The sequence below is a fragment of the Xylocopa sonorina genome, chromosome 1, assembly GCF_050948175.1.
Source record: "Xylocopa sonorina isolate GNS202 chromosome 1, iyXylSono1_principal, whole genome shotgun sequence".
NCBI lineage: Eukaryota > Metazoa > Arthropoda > Insecta > Hymenoptera > Apidae > Xylocopa > Xylocopa sonorina.
The window spans coordinates 17,799,798-17,812,597 of NC_135193.1; the positions used below are offsets into that span (position 1 = coordinate 17,799,798).

The 12,800-nt window shown below is 39.6% G+C and overlaps 3 protein-coding genes across 4 annotated transcripts; all 3 read right to left on the reverse strand.

Annotated features, from left to right (window-relative positions):
• Positions 1-470: 470 nt before the first annotated feature.
• Positions 471-1,313, reverse strand: LOC143431038 (serine protease inhibitor). The gene is made up of 3 exons (XM_076907528.1): positions 1,201-1,313; positions 889-1,083; positions 471-789 (listed from the first exon to the last, which is right to left on the reverse strand). Exons 2-3 carry the CDS (start codon positions 977-979, stop codon positions 560-562), a joined length of 321 nt encoding a protein of 106 aa, XP_076763643.1. The 5' UTR covers positions 980-1,083; positions 1,201-1,313; the 3' UTR covers positions 471-559.
• LOC143431021 (uncharacterized) lies at positions 1,256-10,713 on the reverse strand. 2 transcript variants are annotated; one of them, XM_076907518.1, is made up of 14 exons: positions 10,554-10,713; positions 9,693-9,890; positions 9,478-9,602; positions 9,312-9,388; positions 9,095-9,217; positions 8,709-8,923; positions 6,399-6,539; positions 6,085-6,276; positions 5,303-5,999; positions 4,912-5,219; positions 4,461-4,636; positions 4,262-4,388; positions 2,818-4,171; positions 1,256-2,540 (listed from the first exon to the last, which is right to left on the reverse strand). In XM_076907518.1, exons 2-14 carry the CDS (start codon positions 9,851-9,853, stop codon positions 2,421-2,423), a joined length of 3,816 nt encoding a protein of 1,271 aa, XP_076763633.1. In that variant the 5' UTR covers positions 9,854-9,890; positions 10,554-10,713; the 3' UTR covers positions 1,256-2,420. The 2 variants fall into 2 exon arrangements, with proteins under 2 accessions (XP_076763633.1, XP_076763624.1); XM_076907509.1 differs by having other exon boundaries at positions 1,256-4,171; positions 4,461-4,597.
• A 275-nt stretch (positions 10,714-10,988) lies between these two features.
• Positions 10,989-12,568, reverse strand: LOC143422924 (mannose-P-dolichol utilization defect 1 protein homolog). The gene is made up of 5 exons (XM_076893907.1): positions 12,444-12,568; positions 11,935-12,000; positions 11,646-11,778; positions 11,362-11,566; positions 10,989-11,289 (listed from the first exon to the last, which is right to left on the reverse strand). Exons 1-5 carry the CDS (start codon positions 12,526-12,528, stop codon positions 11,047-11,049), a joined length of 732 nt encoding a protein of 243 aa, XP_076750022.1. The 5' UTR covers positions 12,529-12,568; the 3' UTR covers positions 10,989-11,046.
• Between the last annotated feature and the right edge of the window lie 232 nt (positions 12,569-12,800).

Here is a 12,800-nt window from a genome sequence, read left to right on the forward strand (position 1 = left end):
TATCGTGGACGCGAAAAAAGTTGAACGAAATATTTTTCTCTCGGTAGAAAAGGAACGAATGAAAATGTTAATATAAAAAAGAATCAAAGAAAAGGTATCAAATTAAAGAATCGTACGATTGAAAAATAAATTCACCGATACTTTTTATACGGACTTCCAACTCGGACGACTTCGCGTTTCCTGAAATGTGTCGCGCACGTGAAAGACGGCGCGGAACTGAACCATCTCAAAACGCTATCATATCGCGCGCCGCCACATTCCCCCACCAGTTTCTACCAAAATGCGTCTACGCATCTCTTATCCGCGCTACTGCAAAAATAGTCGTTGCGATACAGTTGTAGTTATTACTGATAAAAGTGAAAAAAAGGCAATTATTTCACGCTTGATAAAAACATGTGTATATATATATCGGTGACTTACATATGTAAATGAAGCAATGAACAAAAAGAAAGTGTTACGTTCAAAGCAAACAAGCATAAAGTACGATTATTTCTTGAACATTTTTTACTATGGACATACTAAAAATGGCTCGCGTGACGTGACTTGGTTTCACCCGGAATTAATGCCTAACTCGGGGGCAGCTGTTCTCCAGAACGCAGATCCCTTGGTTGTTGCGTACGTATCCCATGCTGCAGATGCAACCGCTCAAGCAATTTTTCGTTTGAACGCAAGGTACAGACTCCCAGACATCGAGATTATCGCAACTCTTCTCGCAATTCGGATTCGCTTGGCATTGACTGAAAACTTCATTTTCCCCGCATGTGCCTTCGACGTAGACTATTTCGGGCTCTTAAAAATTGAATACACACGGAACGAATAGAATCTGTTCGCTAGAGATTCGATCTTTGCCGCGTGAAGAAAAAAAAATTAAAGATCGAAATTACTTACTAAAGAGCACCGCTCCCATCACCGTGTCTGAATACTGAAGTAGAAAGAGACCCGAGATAACGAAAACGAACTGTGCTCGTGGAAGCTTCATGTTGTTGCTGGAAGTATCGAAGAATAAATGCAGGCGACGAACGAGACCGCAGGTTTAAATAGCCGACCGCGAATGGAACACGTAGCGATATCCAAATCGGTGCGCTATCAATAAAAGAACCAGTTTTAATCGCGCAGAGGCAACGTTCTCTGAACGAGGACTCTGTAAGTGGCGCATCGGAGATAAAAAAAGAAAAAAACACGGCGAAACAAAGTACTTACAAAGAGTCGTGTATGCGGGCGGAAATTTTAACAACCATTAAGGAACAATCAGAGGTTTTCTGTTATCGTATTATGTATTTGCGGATCTTTGAATTGTACAGCAACTCGTTTACATACAACGTTATATAAGTGTCTTACTAGTAAATTATTTGCATGAAATCTTAAAATAAGTATTCGTAATAAAGAGGGAGGGGGATTGTGATAACGTGTTCCGAAACAAAGCAATTATGAAGAATAATCCAAGGATGCAAGACGTGAGGGAGAAACTATTTACCTTACTAAGAAAGTCTCTTCTTTGCGCTGGCGATTCTCGATTCGGATTAATTCGATCGGAATCGAGGTTTTTCGTAAATGATTACAGTTTTCCTTCAAATCGTTACGCAGCGTTTGAGAATGTGATGTGCAACACTAAACCTTGCGAGTCAATTGGAGGGAAACGTCGTGAATCGGGAATAAATTCATTCAATATTAAAACCGCGAACGATGTGATAGCGACTCTCCTAGTCGTGACAATGAATGATAATGAAAAGCCACTCGCGTACATCGAACATTGCGACCAAAATACTTCCCTTCGAAAGCGCGTGTTACAGCAGAAGCTTCTCTTTTTCCCTACCTTAATTACTTATATATGCGATAGTAGTTACCTAAGTTACGGTAAGAAAAAAATGCTACAATATATGAGGGAATAAGTACTAGAGTCAAAATGTGAGTAAAATCTTTTCGCTAACAATTGAAAAAAATTTAAGGAGAGGGTTTAAACGCAACGAGTACGTCGACGTTCAGTAATTTTACGATACGAACGCGTTATTGAATCGAGACGAGAGACGCATATTAATACGTGTCGTACCACCAAGATTATTTACTACGTAGATATTCAGGCGCGAGCATGACAATCGAGTGAAACGACCCCGAATTGTGATCTCATTCGATAATACGGCACATGATTACGTTACTGCAGTTCTGATAAAGCTTAAAAAAAAATTGAAAGAAAAATGTTTGCATTTCTCTCGACCGTCATGACGGCAGCTGTACTTATTTCTCTTTATGATATATTCCCCTCTACACACTGTTTTTAATTATACCGAAATCGCTCGGTACAAGAATAGAGAGTAAGAAGTCTGTCTCACGTGATCCGGTCCATGTTTCAACGTTGAAGAAAAGTAACTATATCACAGATGAAGGAGAAGAATCGAAGAAGCAGCAACGTGGCAACGTGGTATCTACCAAACCTTTGCAGCAAGGGCTCTCTGCATTAAAACATTCTTGCTTCGCTGCTTCATGCGCTCAATGAAGTACTCCTTGCCTTCCAGGTTATCGTCGACAGGTCCAACCTCCTCATTCTAGCAACAAACGAGAGTTAGTTGGCTCCTAGGTCGCGTGTTTCTTGCACGTGTGGCTCATCACCATCATCATCATCATCACCATCATCACCATCATCATCATTATTATCATCACCATCATCATCATTATTATCATCATCATCATCATCATCATTATCATCATCATCATTATCCTCATCATATACTCCTCATATTTTATCATCCGGATTATCATGATCGTCAGCACGAAGATAGGTTGTTCGTTCGCGAAAGCCTATACAGAAGAGACCTAACCAACCTTGTTAGCTGTGTCGCCCCCCTCGCCCTCTCCCCACCTCTCGTAGTCATCGTCGTCCCTTTCTTCGCCCTCGCTCAGAGGTCCATCTTGTCTTTTACTCGGAGGAACGTTCGAGCCACCACCACCTTGTTGATGTTCTATCACGTCGTCCCCGCCTTCCAACATTTTGTTGATCTTCTCCTTCGCTTCGTCTACTTTTCTCATCGGGTCCGGTGAATAACTACGATCGCTGTATCTATCGCGAGAAGCGGCGCGACGATCTCTGAAGTCTCGCCTATCACGGAAGTCGCGGAAGCCCTGTTTACCGTGGAAGAATCTACCACCACGATTACCGCCACGCCCGCGTCCACCGCCGCGATTATTAAAACCACCGCCGCGTCTATTGCCAAACCGATTGTTATGCTGATTGTTATAGAATCGATTACGATTTTGGAAATTGTTACCACCGCCACGATGGTTAGGATTATTGAAGCCCTGGAAACGTGGCTTGTAATAAGTGCCGCGATTATTGTACGGTCGGAACTGCCTCTTGCGGTAGTAGCTCCTGTCCCCAGACCTGCTGCGACTGCGACTTCTGGTGTAAGATCGGGAACGCGATCTAGACCGCGATCTGCTGTACGTGCCTGACGGAGATCGGCTATATTTTCTCTCGTAACTACCGGATCTTCTGTTCGAGTACGATCGAGAGCGGCTTCGTCTGGGCGAACGGGATCTCGAAGAGCCTGAACTCGAAGCGCTGCGCGATCTACTGCGCGAACGTTTCGCTGGACGGTCTCTGCTCATTCGCTTCGATACGGCACCGCCTCTGCTGCTCGATTCCCGTTTTTTAGGCGTTTGTCTGTGTTGCCTTTCTGCCTCGCTATCCGAATCCGTTCTGGGACCTTTCGCCTGGTTCTGACTCTTCGTCGGTGGAGGTGGACGCGGTGGTTCCGGTGGATGACCAGCACCGCTATTGCCACTCTGTCCGATCGGCTGAAATTTACCACCAAGATTGTTACTGGAGCTAAACTTGGTAGGCGTTGTCTGCGGTGCGGATATCGAGGGGTCCTTGTACGACTGGAATTTATTCTGCGGCTGTGGCGTTGGATATTTCACTGGTGCCTGTTTCGGAATCGGCGGTTCTTTGGGCAACGGCGGTGGCGTAGGCGCAGACATGGGCTGAGCTGCAGCTGCTCTCTTCTCTGCGAGTTCACGTTGCATTTGCTTCCGTATATTCATCGACTTTTCCAATGCTGCTCGTTGCAGCTTCTCTTCCAATTCGTTATCGTCGTCTTCGTCACTGTCTACGTTCGGCTGCATCTTTTTGCTGTCCGGCGCCACATCCTGCCACTTTTGCGGAAGAACATCCTTTTGCCTGGACAAATAAAAATAAAATTACCACATTTTATTTACGGATATACGCGTAACATCTCTCAAGAATTACAGCCAAACGCAATCTTCTTACCTGGCGGCTTGTGCAGCTTTCCACTTTGCGTTTAGTGCAGCTGTATCGAGAGTAGGTAATTTCGGTTCGGGATGAATCAGTTGAGACTCTTGCTCAAATATGTCTGTCAGTGGTTTCCTCTGAATCTCTGTGTAGAAAAAGCAAAATTAAACGATACTGAAGCCTCTTTTTCCCTTGCTACATTTTTCTGATCCTTTACCTTTACGTTGCTGTGCGGTCATTGGCACCCTAGCTTCGCGCTCGTGATACGCCTTTGAAGCCTCTTCTCTCTCCCTTTCCCTCTCTCTGCGCAGCTCCTCCTCCCTTCGTGAACTCTCAGCGAGCTTCTCCGCGTTGCTAAGAGGGGAAGCTATGTCATTATACTGAGCTACATACCTAGTGAATATAAAAACATAAATAAAATACGATAGGTTAAAACCCGCGTTTCCATTCATGTATCTTTAAAAATTAGATCAACCACGGAAAATGAATCAAGAGAACAAAAATTAAATTCGACGCCAAAAGTAATAATATTTGTTTCTACTATTAATTTGTTCTTCCCTTCTTTTTCTCGTTAACGAAGTCATTAATGAGATAGACAAAAATTTGTCACGAAAATAAATAACCGAAACGAAAGAATGATCATGAACGGGCCACATAAAGGTTCCAACCTTTTCAAGACAGCAGTCTCTTTTTCAACTTTCGCATAATACGCATTCAGTTTTGACTCCAACTGTTCTAAATCAGGTAACGAAGATTTTTTCAAGGCTTCTAAGTCTCTTTCAAGCTTGTCCTTGTTTTTACGTTTCTTTCTTTCCTCCTTCTTCTTCTTCTTTCTGCTCTTCTTATCCTCCTTTTCTTTGTCCTTCCCCTTCTTTTCTTTCTTCTTCTTTTTCTTCATTTTCTCACTTTCCGAATGTTTCTTTTCCTTCTCCCTTTCTCTCTTCCATCTGGCGGTTTCTTCCAAGAATTTCCTTACCTAACGACACAAAATAAATTAATAATTCATTTAAATCGCGTAACAAGCAATACCTATGTAAGGAAAAACGTATAATTTTTTACCTTATCTTCGTAATCAGAATCGTCCTTAGTTTGTTCCAGGAATTTCCGCACTTTTATTTCATAATCGTCCATTTTATCGCGAGTATTTGAACTGTAGGTTACAGGAGCAATTACGTCATGCGCAGCTGTGGTAGCAGCTGGTGGATTGTTGTACTGAGCCATACGCTTGCTAAGAGGTGAAAGTGAACCACGGTGATCTTTCTTGTGTTTCCGTTTGCGGCTAGGTGATCGAGATGCTGATCGCGAACTTGCGGACGACGAAGAGCTGCTTGACTCAGAGCTGGAGGAACTCGAAGATCCGCTTGATGATGAACTGGAGCTAGAACTCCATCTCTGCCTCTTCTTTGAACGTGACTTCCTCTCCTTCTTGCGTTTCTTCTTCTCCTTTTTATTTTCGCTAACGTCATTCTCAGTCTCGAAACTTTTGAACGAATCCAGAGGGTTCAGGGATGACGTCAACGTCTTGGATTTGATATATTCGATAGAGTTTCTGGCTTCCTCGTGAAACGGGGCAATCGCAAGGCAGTTTTCATATGCCTTTTGAGCTTCTTCGTACTTCTTTTCATCCTCGTAACTTCGACCCAGAGCAACGAGAGTCTCGGCCATATATTTACGCGCGTTTGTATGAGTTTGGTTCAGCTTCAAAGCTGTCTCAAAATCATCGATAGCTTTTTTAAAACTACCGCTATTCGCGTATCTGTAACAAAAGATACGTATACAAGGTTAACACGTAATTTAAACAATTCGTATCTGGTTAACCGAAGGCGGAAGTCATGACTTACAATGCTCCACGGGCTACTAATCCCTCAACGTTTCGTGGATCAACGGTAAGTGCTTTGTTGAGACACTGGAAGGCTTCTGTATGACGACCAGCCTTGAAATGATCTATACCCTCAGCCACGCTTCGGAACGCCCACTTACTGGCCTGTGCCTGTCTCAATTCGGATGCATATTCATTGGGTGGGAATCTTTCTCTGCAAAATGTTTCAGAACCACTTAATTAGAATCTCACCGAGTACCGATACGATGGTTGCATACAAAATACATACATTACATACAATGTAAAGAAAAACAGTTTAAAATGTCTATACTTTACCTCAAACCGACCATATTGGAGTGATTCTCTTGCCCGAGACCCATCAAGTCGCAAAGATATTTAATGTTGTTTGGATTGTTGAAGCCAGTACTATTCTCCAACATCGCTTCGTATGACTGTCCTTTGTTGTCCATTGCTTTCCTACACCACAAAGAGAAACGACCAATTATCAAGATGTAAAGATCGTTTTGACCTTTGCCAAAAAGAGGATACCAAAGCTACTTCGTTAACGGTAAAACTAAAGACTTGATAATCATGACGACCGAATCTCCAACAAGTCCTGAGTTTATGTTCCTGGCAGACGATTCTGTTTGTGTTTTTTCTTTTTTTTCGGACTGATTGTACTTTCCGTTCAACTGTTTTTTCGACGTCTCATCGTCTTATCTATGTTCATGCATATTATAGTATGCACGTTTCCTTTTTGCTGTTATTCCTTGCCTGCACGTGTTAACGTACACCACGTAATCTTCATCGGTTTGTTTCAACTCTGCATAACGATTTCCTTCTTCTCTTCGATCTACATGAATTATTCAACGATACGACACTAATGCCAAAGATGCTTCGAAGGAAAAGAATTTTCATCCATGTAGAAGAGAAAGCAAAATGACCAGACAGCTCATGGTATTAGAGTCGATCAAAATCTACGTTTGTACCGTTAACAAGCAGCAGGGGTCCGAAACGGGGATACATTGCAGAAAGTTTGGTAAGCTTCCTTTATTACCAGATAATTTCTTACGTATAAATTTACAATGGTACACAACCTCATTATTATGTAAACTCGTCTCTCACCTTTCATGTACCGCTAAGACGTATATTTCTAGTATTTTGTATCATGTTTGTAATCAGAGGATTTCTCAACACAAAAGCACACAGCCTATCATCAATCGACGGTGGTTTGGTTTTTATAAGTTTTTTTGGTGCGATAAAATAAATTGCATAGCCCTAGGATAGGTTGGGAGCCACGCCTGAGTATATTTTATCTTCCAAGTTGACCAAAAAAATTTTTTTATACATGTAGTAGTATTGTCGCCTGTTTTTGCATTTTGTGGTGTCAATTCAAACATGACATCATATTTTTTATATTTTTTATTTGTCAATTTAAGCTGTAAGTTTAAATGAGGCATTATTATGACAAGGCGCGATTCTTTTGAGGCTTAAAGGTAAAGGTTCGGGCGATTAGGATTTTAGTTATTTGGTCTCTGCTTTAACTTCATGACAACTTCTAAAAGGTGTTATTACTGTATCTCACTTAATTTTATACGTACGAAAAAGGTACATGGAGAGCGCGTTGACATATCATGCAGTTTAGCTGCTCGGTAAACTCTAATGAAAAACGTTCTTCGGCAGACCAAAAATATTTTGATGAAACATTTAAAAAATTATATTTTTTAAACATTTGTTTTTTATTTGTTTTACTTAGTTTATTATTCGCCTAGAATAAGAGACCAAACAACAGTAAATCATTATTATACCTACCGTCTGCAGCACTCACTCTGACCACCCAAGGCTCAACATCTCATACTGGAAATGCAACCTCAAAAGACATTGATGTCATTTGGCGCCATTGTTTGGCTGGTGCTTTGAGAGTAACATATCACAAACGTAGATAGAATATTGTGCGCAACAGAGCCATGTCAACCAATGCTCAAGGTTTGAATCATTTGTATCACATTATAAATTCATCATCATACTGACTATCAACTTTTTACGTTACTGAGAGTGTCTGGCACCTAAATTCATAAAAACGTGTAAGAGGAATCAAATCTAATTTACCTTGTTTTGTTAGTATCACAGTGCGTCTGTTAAATCTCAACTTCTTTTGGCCACCAATACCACTTTCCTTACCTTCTCTTTCAACGAAAAATATTAAACAAAACACTAAAGATGCAAATCTGTACTCTCTCACTTAATATGCAATTTACAAACAAGATAATAACTACACTGTCAATAGAAGATGCATTTCGATCACGATCGAGACCATTATAATATATGTATATAAATATATATATACATATCGATCCTAAATTCGAAACTACCACTGTCGGAAAAAATTCCCCCTGCCTTCTGTTAGTGCACAAGTGCTCTCAAAAAAGTATGTCGCAATAAGCAAATGATCAAAGAAATTGATAATCGAAATAAAAATTTTTTAACTAAAAGTGCTACTGATGCATCACAAGACACTTTTTACCATTTATATCGTGTATACAATATCTCCTATATATAGTGATGTACATATCAATTTACAAGAGTTAGTGAAGCGTTATTAGAAATACCAAAAAAGTGTACTTATCCAGACTTTTTGTCACTTACTTATAAGCTTCTGGAAGATCATCAGAATGGATAAGTCCCATAGGTGGGTGTGGCGCTTGCCCTTCGCGGGCAGGTACGTTCATAACTGCAACAACTCGCTCGGCTTCAACGTTAACTTCACTGACTACGACGCAGATGAGATCATTTGCCATGTAGCCTCTTGTTACACCTTTCTTGTCCACCGCCGGCACTGTGGCCGTGTTCAATATTAGAGCCTGTTCGAAGCGCATCATTTTAGTACTTGATTTGAGACCATATAGAGGATTGATTATAGATCAGGCCTGTGTAACTAGTGTCTATCCAAGCAACATCTTCTATGACACAGCGTGCAATGCACATAGAGTTTAATTGCACAGGCCTACTATGGACAAAGTACAACGATGTACCTTAACACCTAAATCAGTAACAACCCTGGGGCAGTCACTGCAGTTGCAAAGCACCTTCAGTAGAAGCCCAGCAGCACTTTTACCCATCACTTGCGCGTAAATAACATCTCCAACGACCAAACTCTGAAATCGAACATTTCACTGTAGCTTATTAATCCTATCAATAATAAAGGAAAAAGGGAATAAAAAAGAAAAAAAAAAAAAAACAAATAATTACCTCCAAAAAATTACGAATACGTTGAGATTTCTCCATGGTGACAAAAGTATCAAGACCTGGCATTGTGGCATAAAATTCTGAAACAATACACGCAAAGTATTCATTACACGTGATTGTGCAACACATATGGAAGATAAAATTCAAGTAATACGAGACAAAGTTGTACCTTCATCGCCTAATTCCTGCTTGATAGGTTCAACTGTTTTCTCCAAATTTGCCTTATCATAAAGAGCATCTGCCTTCTTTGCAAGGAACTGTTGTAGCTTTAGCCTTTTTCCTCTATCGCCAAAACTATTAAGAAACAAATGTAATAAATGATATATGTGAGAAATTTAAGAATGTACGTATACGTAAAATTGGATTATACGTTTGGAAATGTACCTGAGAGTCTTTTGACGTTGTTGGTAGATCTCAAAATTTGGTTCCTTGAGATTGAGCATAGCCAGTTCGTTCTCGTTACGTTCTCCCTCCCACACTTTCTGCAACTGTTGGCCATGGTAGTTCAATGCTTGCGCCACAAGACGCGCATCCATTGATTCCATTTTGATTCAGTACTGCAAGCAACCTAGTCCTGCAATACTATGAAAAATCGGCGGATTCGTAATGCTTTCCCTTTTTTTCTTCAATATCCGAGATATTATCCAAATATAGAAGATAAAATTTTTTTAATAGCTGCCTCTGACCGACTGCCCGAAATTGGCATGCAAAAAGGATCATCATCCAAACAGCCAAGGACACATGTTTTGTAACCGATAAACCGCTCTCCACGATGATATCCAGAATATTCTGGTATTGCAATCGTCTAAGGATTGGTCGAATGCTAGCGGTAGAAAAGTTATCGGCCTCGTACGGTTTCATGAACCGCAGATCGCATATCTCCAAAAAGGGAATGGTACTCTGCGCAAGAACGCGCTTACACAAAGCGAATTATACCAAGAACCGGTTCCCTGAACAATTTACCTGTAGCTGTTGATATCCCTCTGGCGAATAGTAAAAACGACGTAACAGGATAAATCTCTCAGAATATTCTTTTGTTCAAAAGAGACGCTTACATAGAAAGAGAGAGGCGCGTTATATTGATTTATCGATAACAAGATGGTCGTCGGGAAGCCGGATTTGTGAAGGCTGATGGCGCCATAACGCTCCAAATGGCCACCTCTTTTACTCCAACTCTCATCCACGCCCGTTTTTTTTTCATGGGCATGCCAGACTGGCCAAAAAAGTACCCGGATTATTACTCACCGTTGCTCCCTTATTATCTTCCGACGATTTGTTAATGTGCTTTCCAACTATATCACGGCCCACTACGTAACATTATCGACGATTAAACAACTGCGCGCCTCTATTTCACCATTCGATGCACAAGTCACGATTATGACAAAACCGGAAACGATAGACTCGTGAAAGAGCTTGCGCAAATCGACTGTTCCCGCCGCCCTTGCCGCGTTTCTTAATATGTCACTTCCGGTTTACCGGGCATTTCAAAGTGGTACAACATCTTCTCACTGAAACTTCGTTCAAGTTTTTGTAAATAACAATACGTATACGATTTTTATAATATTTTTATTTTCATTATTTTTTACAGTCAATTTTCAAACCGCCTTATCATTTTTTCAAATTCCATTGTCCCTTTATAAAAATCAATATTACATCTTTCCGATACTTCTAATACCAGAATTATCATTATATTAGTTTTTATTTCGCTATTGGAATACAAAATGTTTTATTAATTTACTTATTGTACTTTTTTCATTTTGCTTTTAGATTTTGTATCTACATTCCAGTAGTACAGAATTTGAAGAGCTAGTACAGCATTTGCACTAGTCGAGCACGTGTATGTTACTATCATTGTTACATCTCCTGTTTCTTGATAAGAAGTGAATATTCTTGCGAGAGATCCAAAGAATAGCAAAAACCCTGTTATTGCGGAGAGTTGACCTGTACTCCCATTTGAATAATTTGTGTATGCTTGCATCAACTATAAGCAGATGATTTATATAACTTGTGCAAACAGTATTATATTGTGACCTCGATTTCAAGATAAGCGTACCTTACTGGTAAGAACAATAGGTATGTTCATTGTTTGACAAAACCAAAGAACCTCTACTGGTGTTAATCCACTAGTGGCAGCAATTATTATTGATAAATAAGCAGCAAGAAATGCAGTTGCGTGAATCATATTACCACTGTAATACATTATTAAAACAGCAATAGCTAAGGTTTGCAAACTTAGAAAAATTCCATCACCCCATGAGCTGAAACATGTATATTTATAGACTTTACAAATGTTAATGCGTCACACTTTATAAATATTTAGTATTTTATTTATATTACCTAAATGGAAAACCGCTAATAAAACTATAAGACACTGTAGCAGTAATGGCGAATAGATCCATTAACACGCTGAAGATATTAATACCCTCTGCGCTTTTGCTTTGAAGGAGTTTTACAATTTGTGGCACTTTAACTAAAATACAGAGAGTAATATAAAAACAAAATAGCGTTAAACACAAAAATTAATCTTTTGAGTAATAGTTCAATTGTAATATAGATATGTTGCTTAAAGAGAGAGATAACATAGTGGGTATAATTGCAAATATTGTTTAAAAATAAATTCTCTAACCGAGAAGGGATCCGGCGATGATACAAAAGCCTAAAACCTTGCTTAACGTTGCTTTGAAACATCCAACTGAAACATGTTTAAAATTTTCATGTTTTACTTGAAGAGGTTCGTGTCTTCTTCTCAGGAAATTCATTTTAACTTATGTAATAATTAATTTTAAATTGTCACGAAACGCGGTAATGACTTTAGATTTATGATCAGAAAAAAAAATTGATCATCGTCGACTCGCTACGAACAATACAAAATTCGATCATTCAGCGACTTCACTGTTTAAACGCGAGATAAAATTGTATAAAGTAACAGAATACGAAATGAACAAAATATTAATGGATCTGGAGAAATAAAAATTCATTTTTCAAATTATACTTCTCCTTTTTCTTTTGAACAATGCGCTCTCTCATAGCGTTCGCGTGAACCTGACGGAGACACAAAATCATGTTACGCATGTGTAAACGTCAAGTTACACATTTAATATCACATATGTTAATAAATATGCGAGAATTGCTTACCATGTGCGAAGTTCAAATTATCGAAATACTCCTCCAAACATTCCTCCGTAAGCACTAATAAAGATAAATTTTTCAACCGAGCCATTTTTCACAATGTATTCATGTATAGTCTACCACACCGTTTCGTGGAATGTACACGCATTAACCGTACAACGTTATTTTACGACATTAAGAGTAGCATAAGCATCATTCAATTAGAAAAGAAACTATTACATTCGAATAATATTTATATTCATGAACATATATGTAGAAGATCGTTAAATATTTTATAACACGTTTTTAGGACACGTAGTAATGTCACTCCCAATGATACCGATTGGGTAACCTAATACGATTACAGCGCCACGGAAAAGTGAT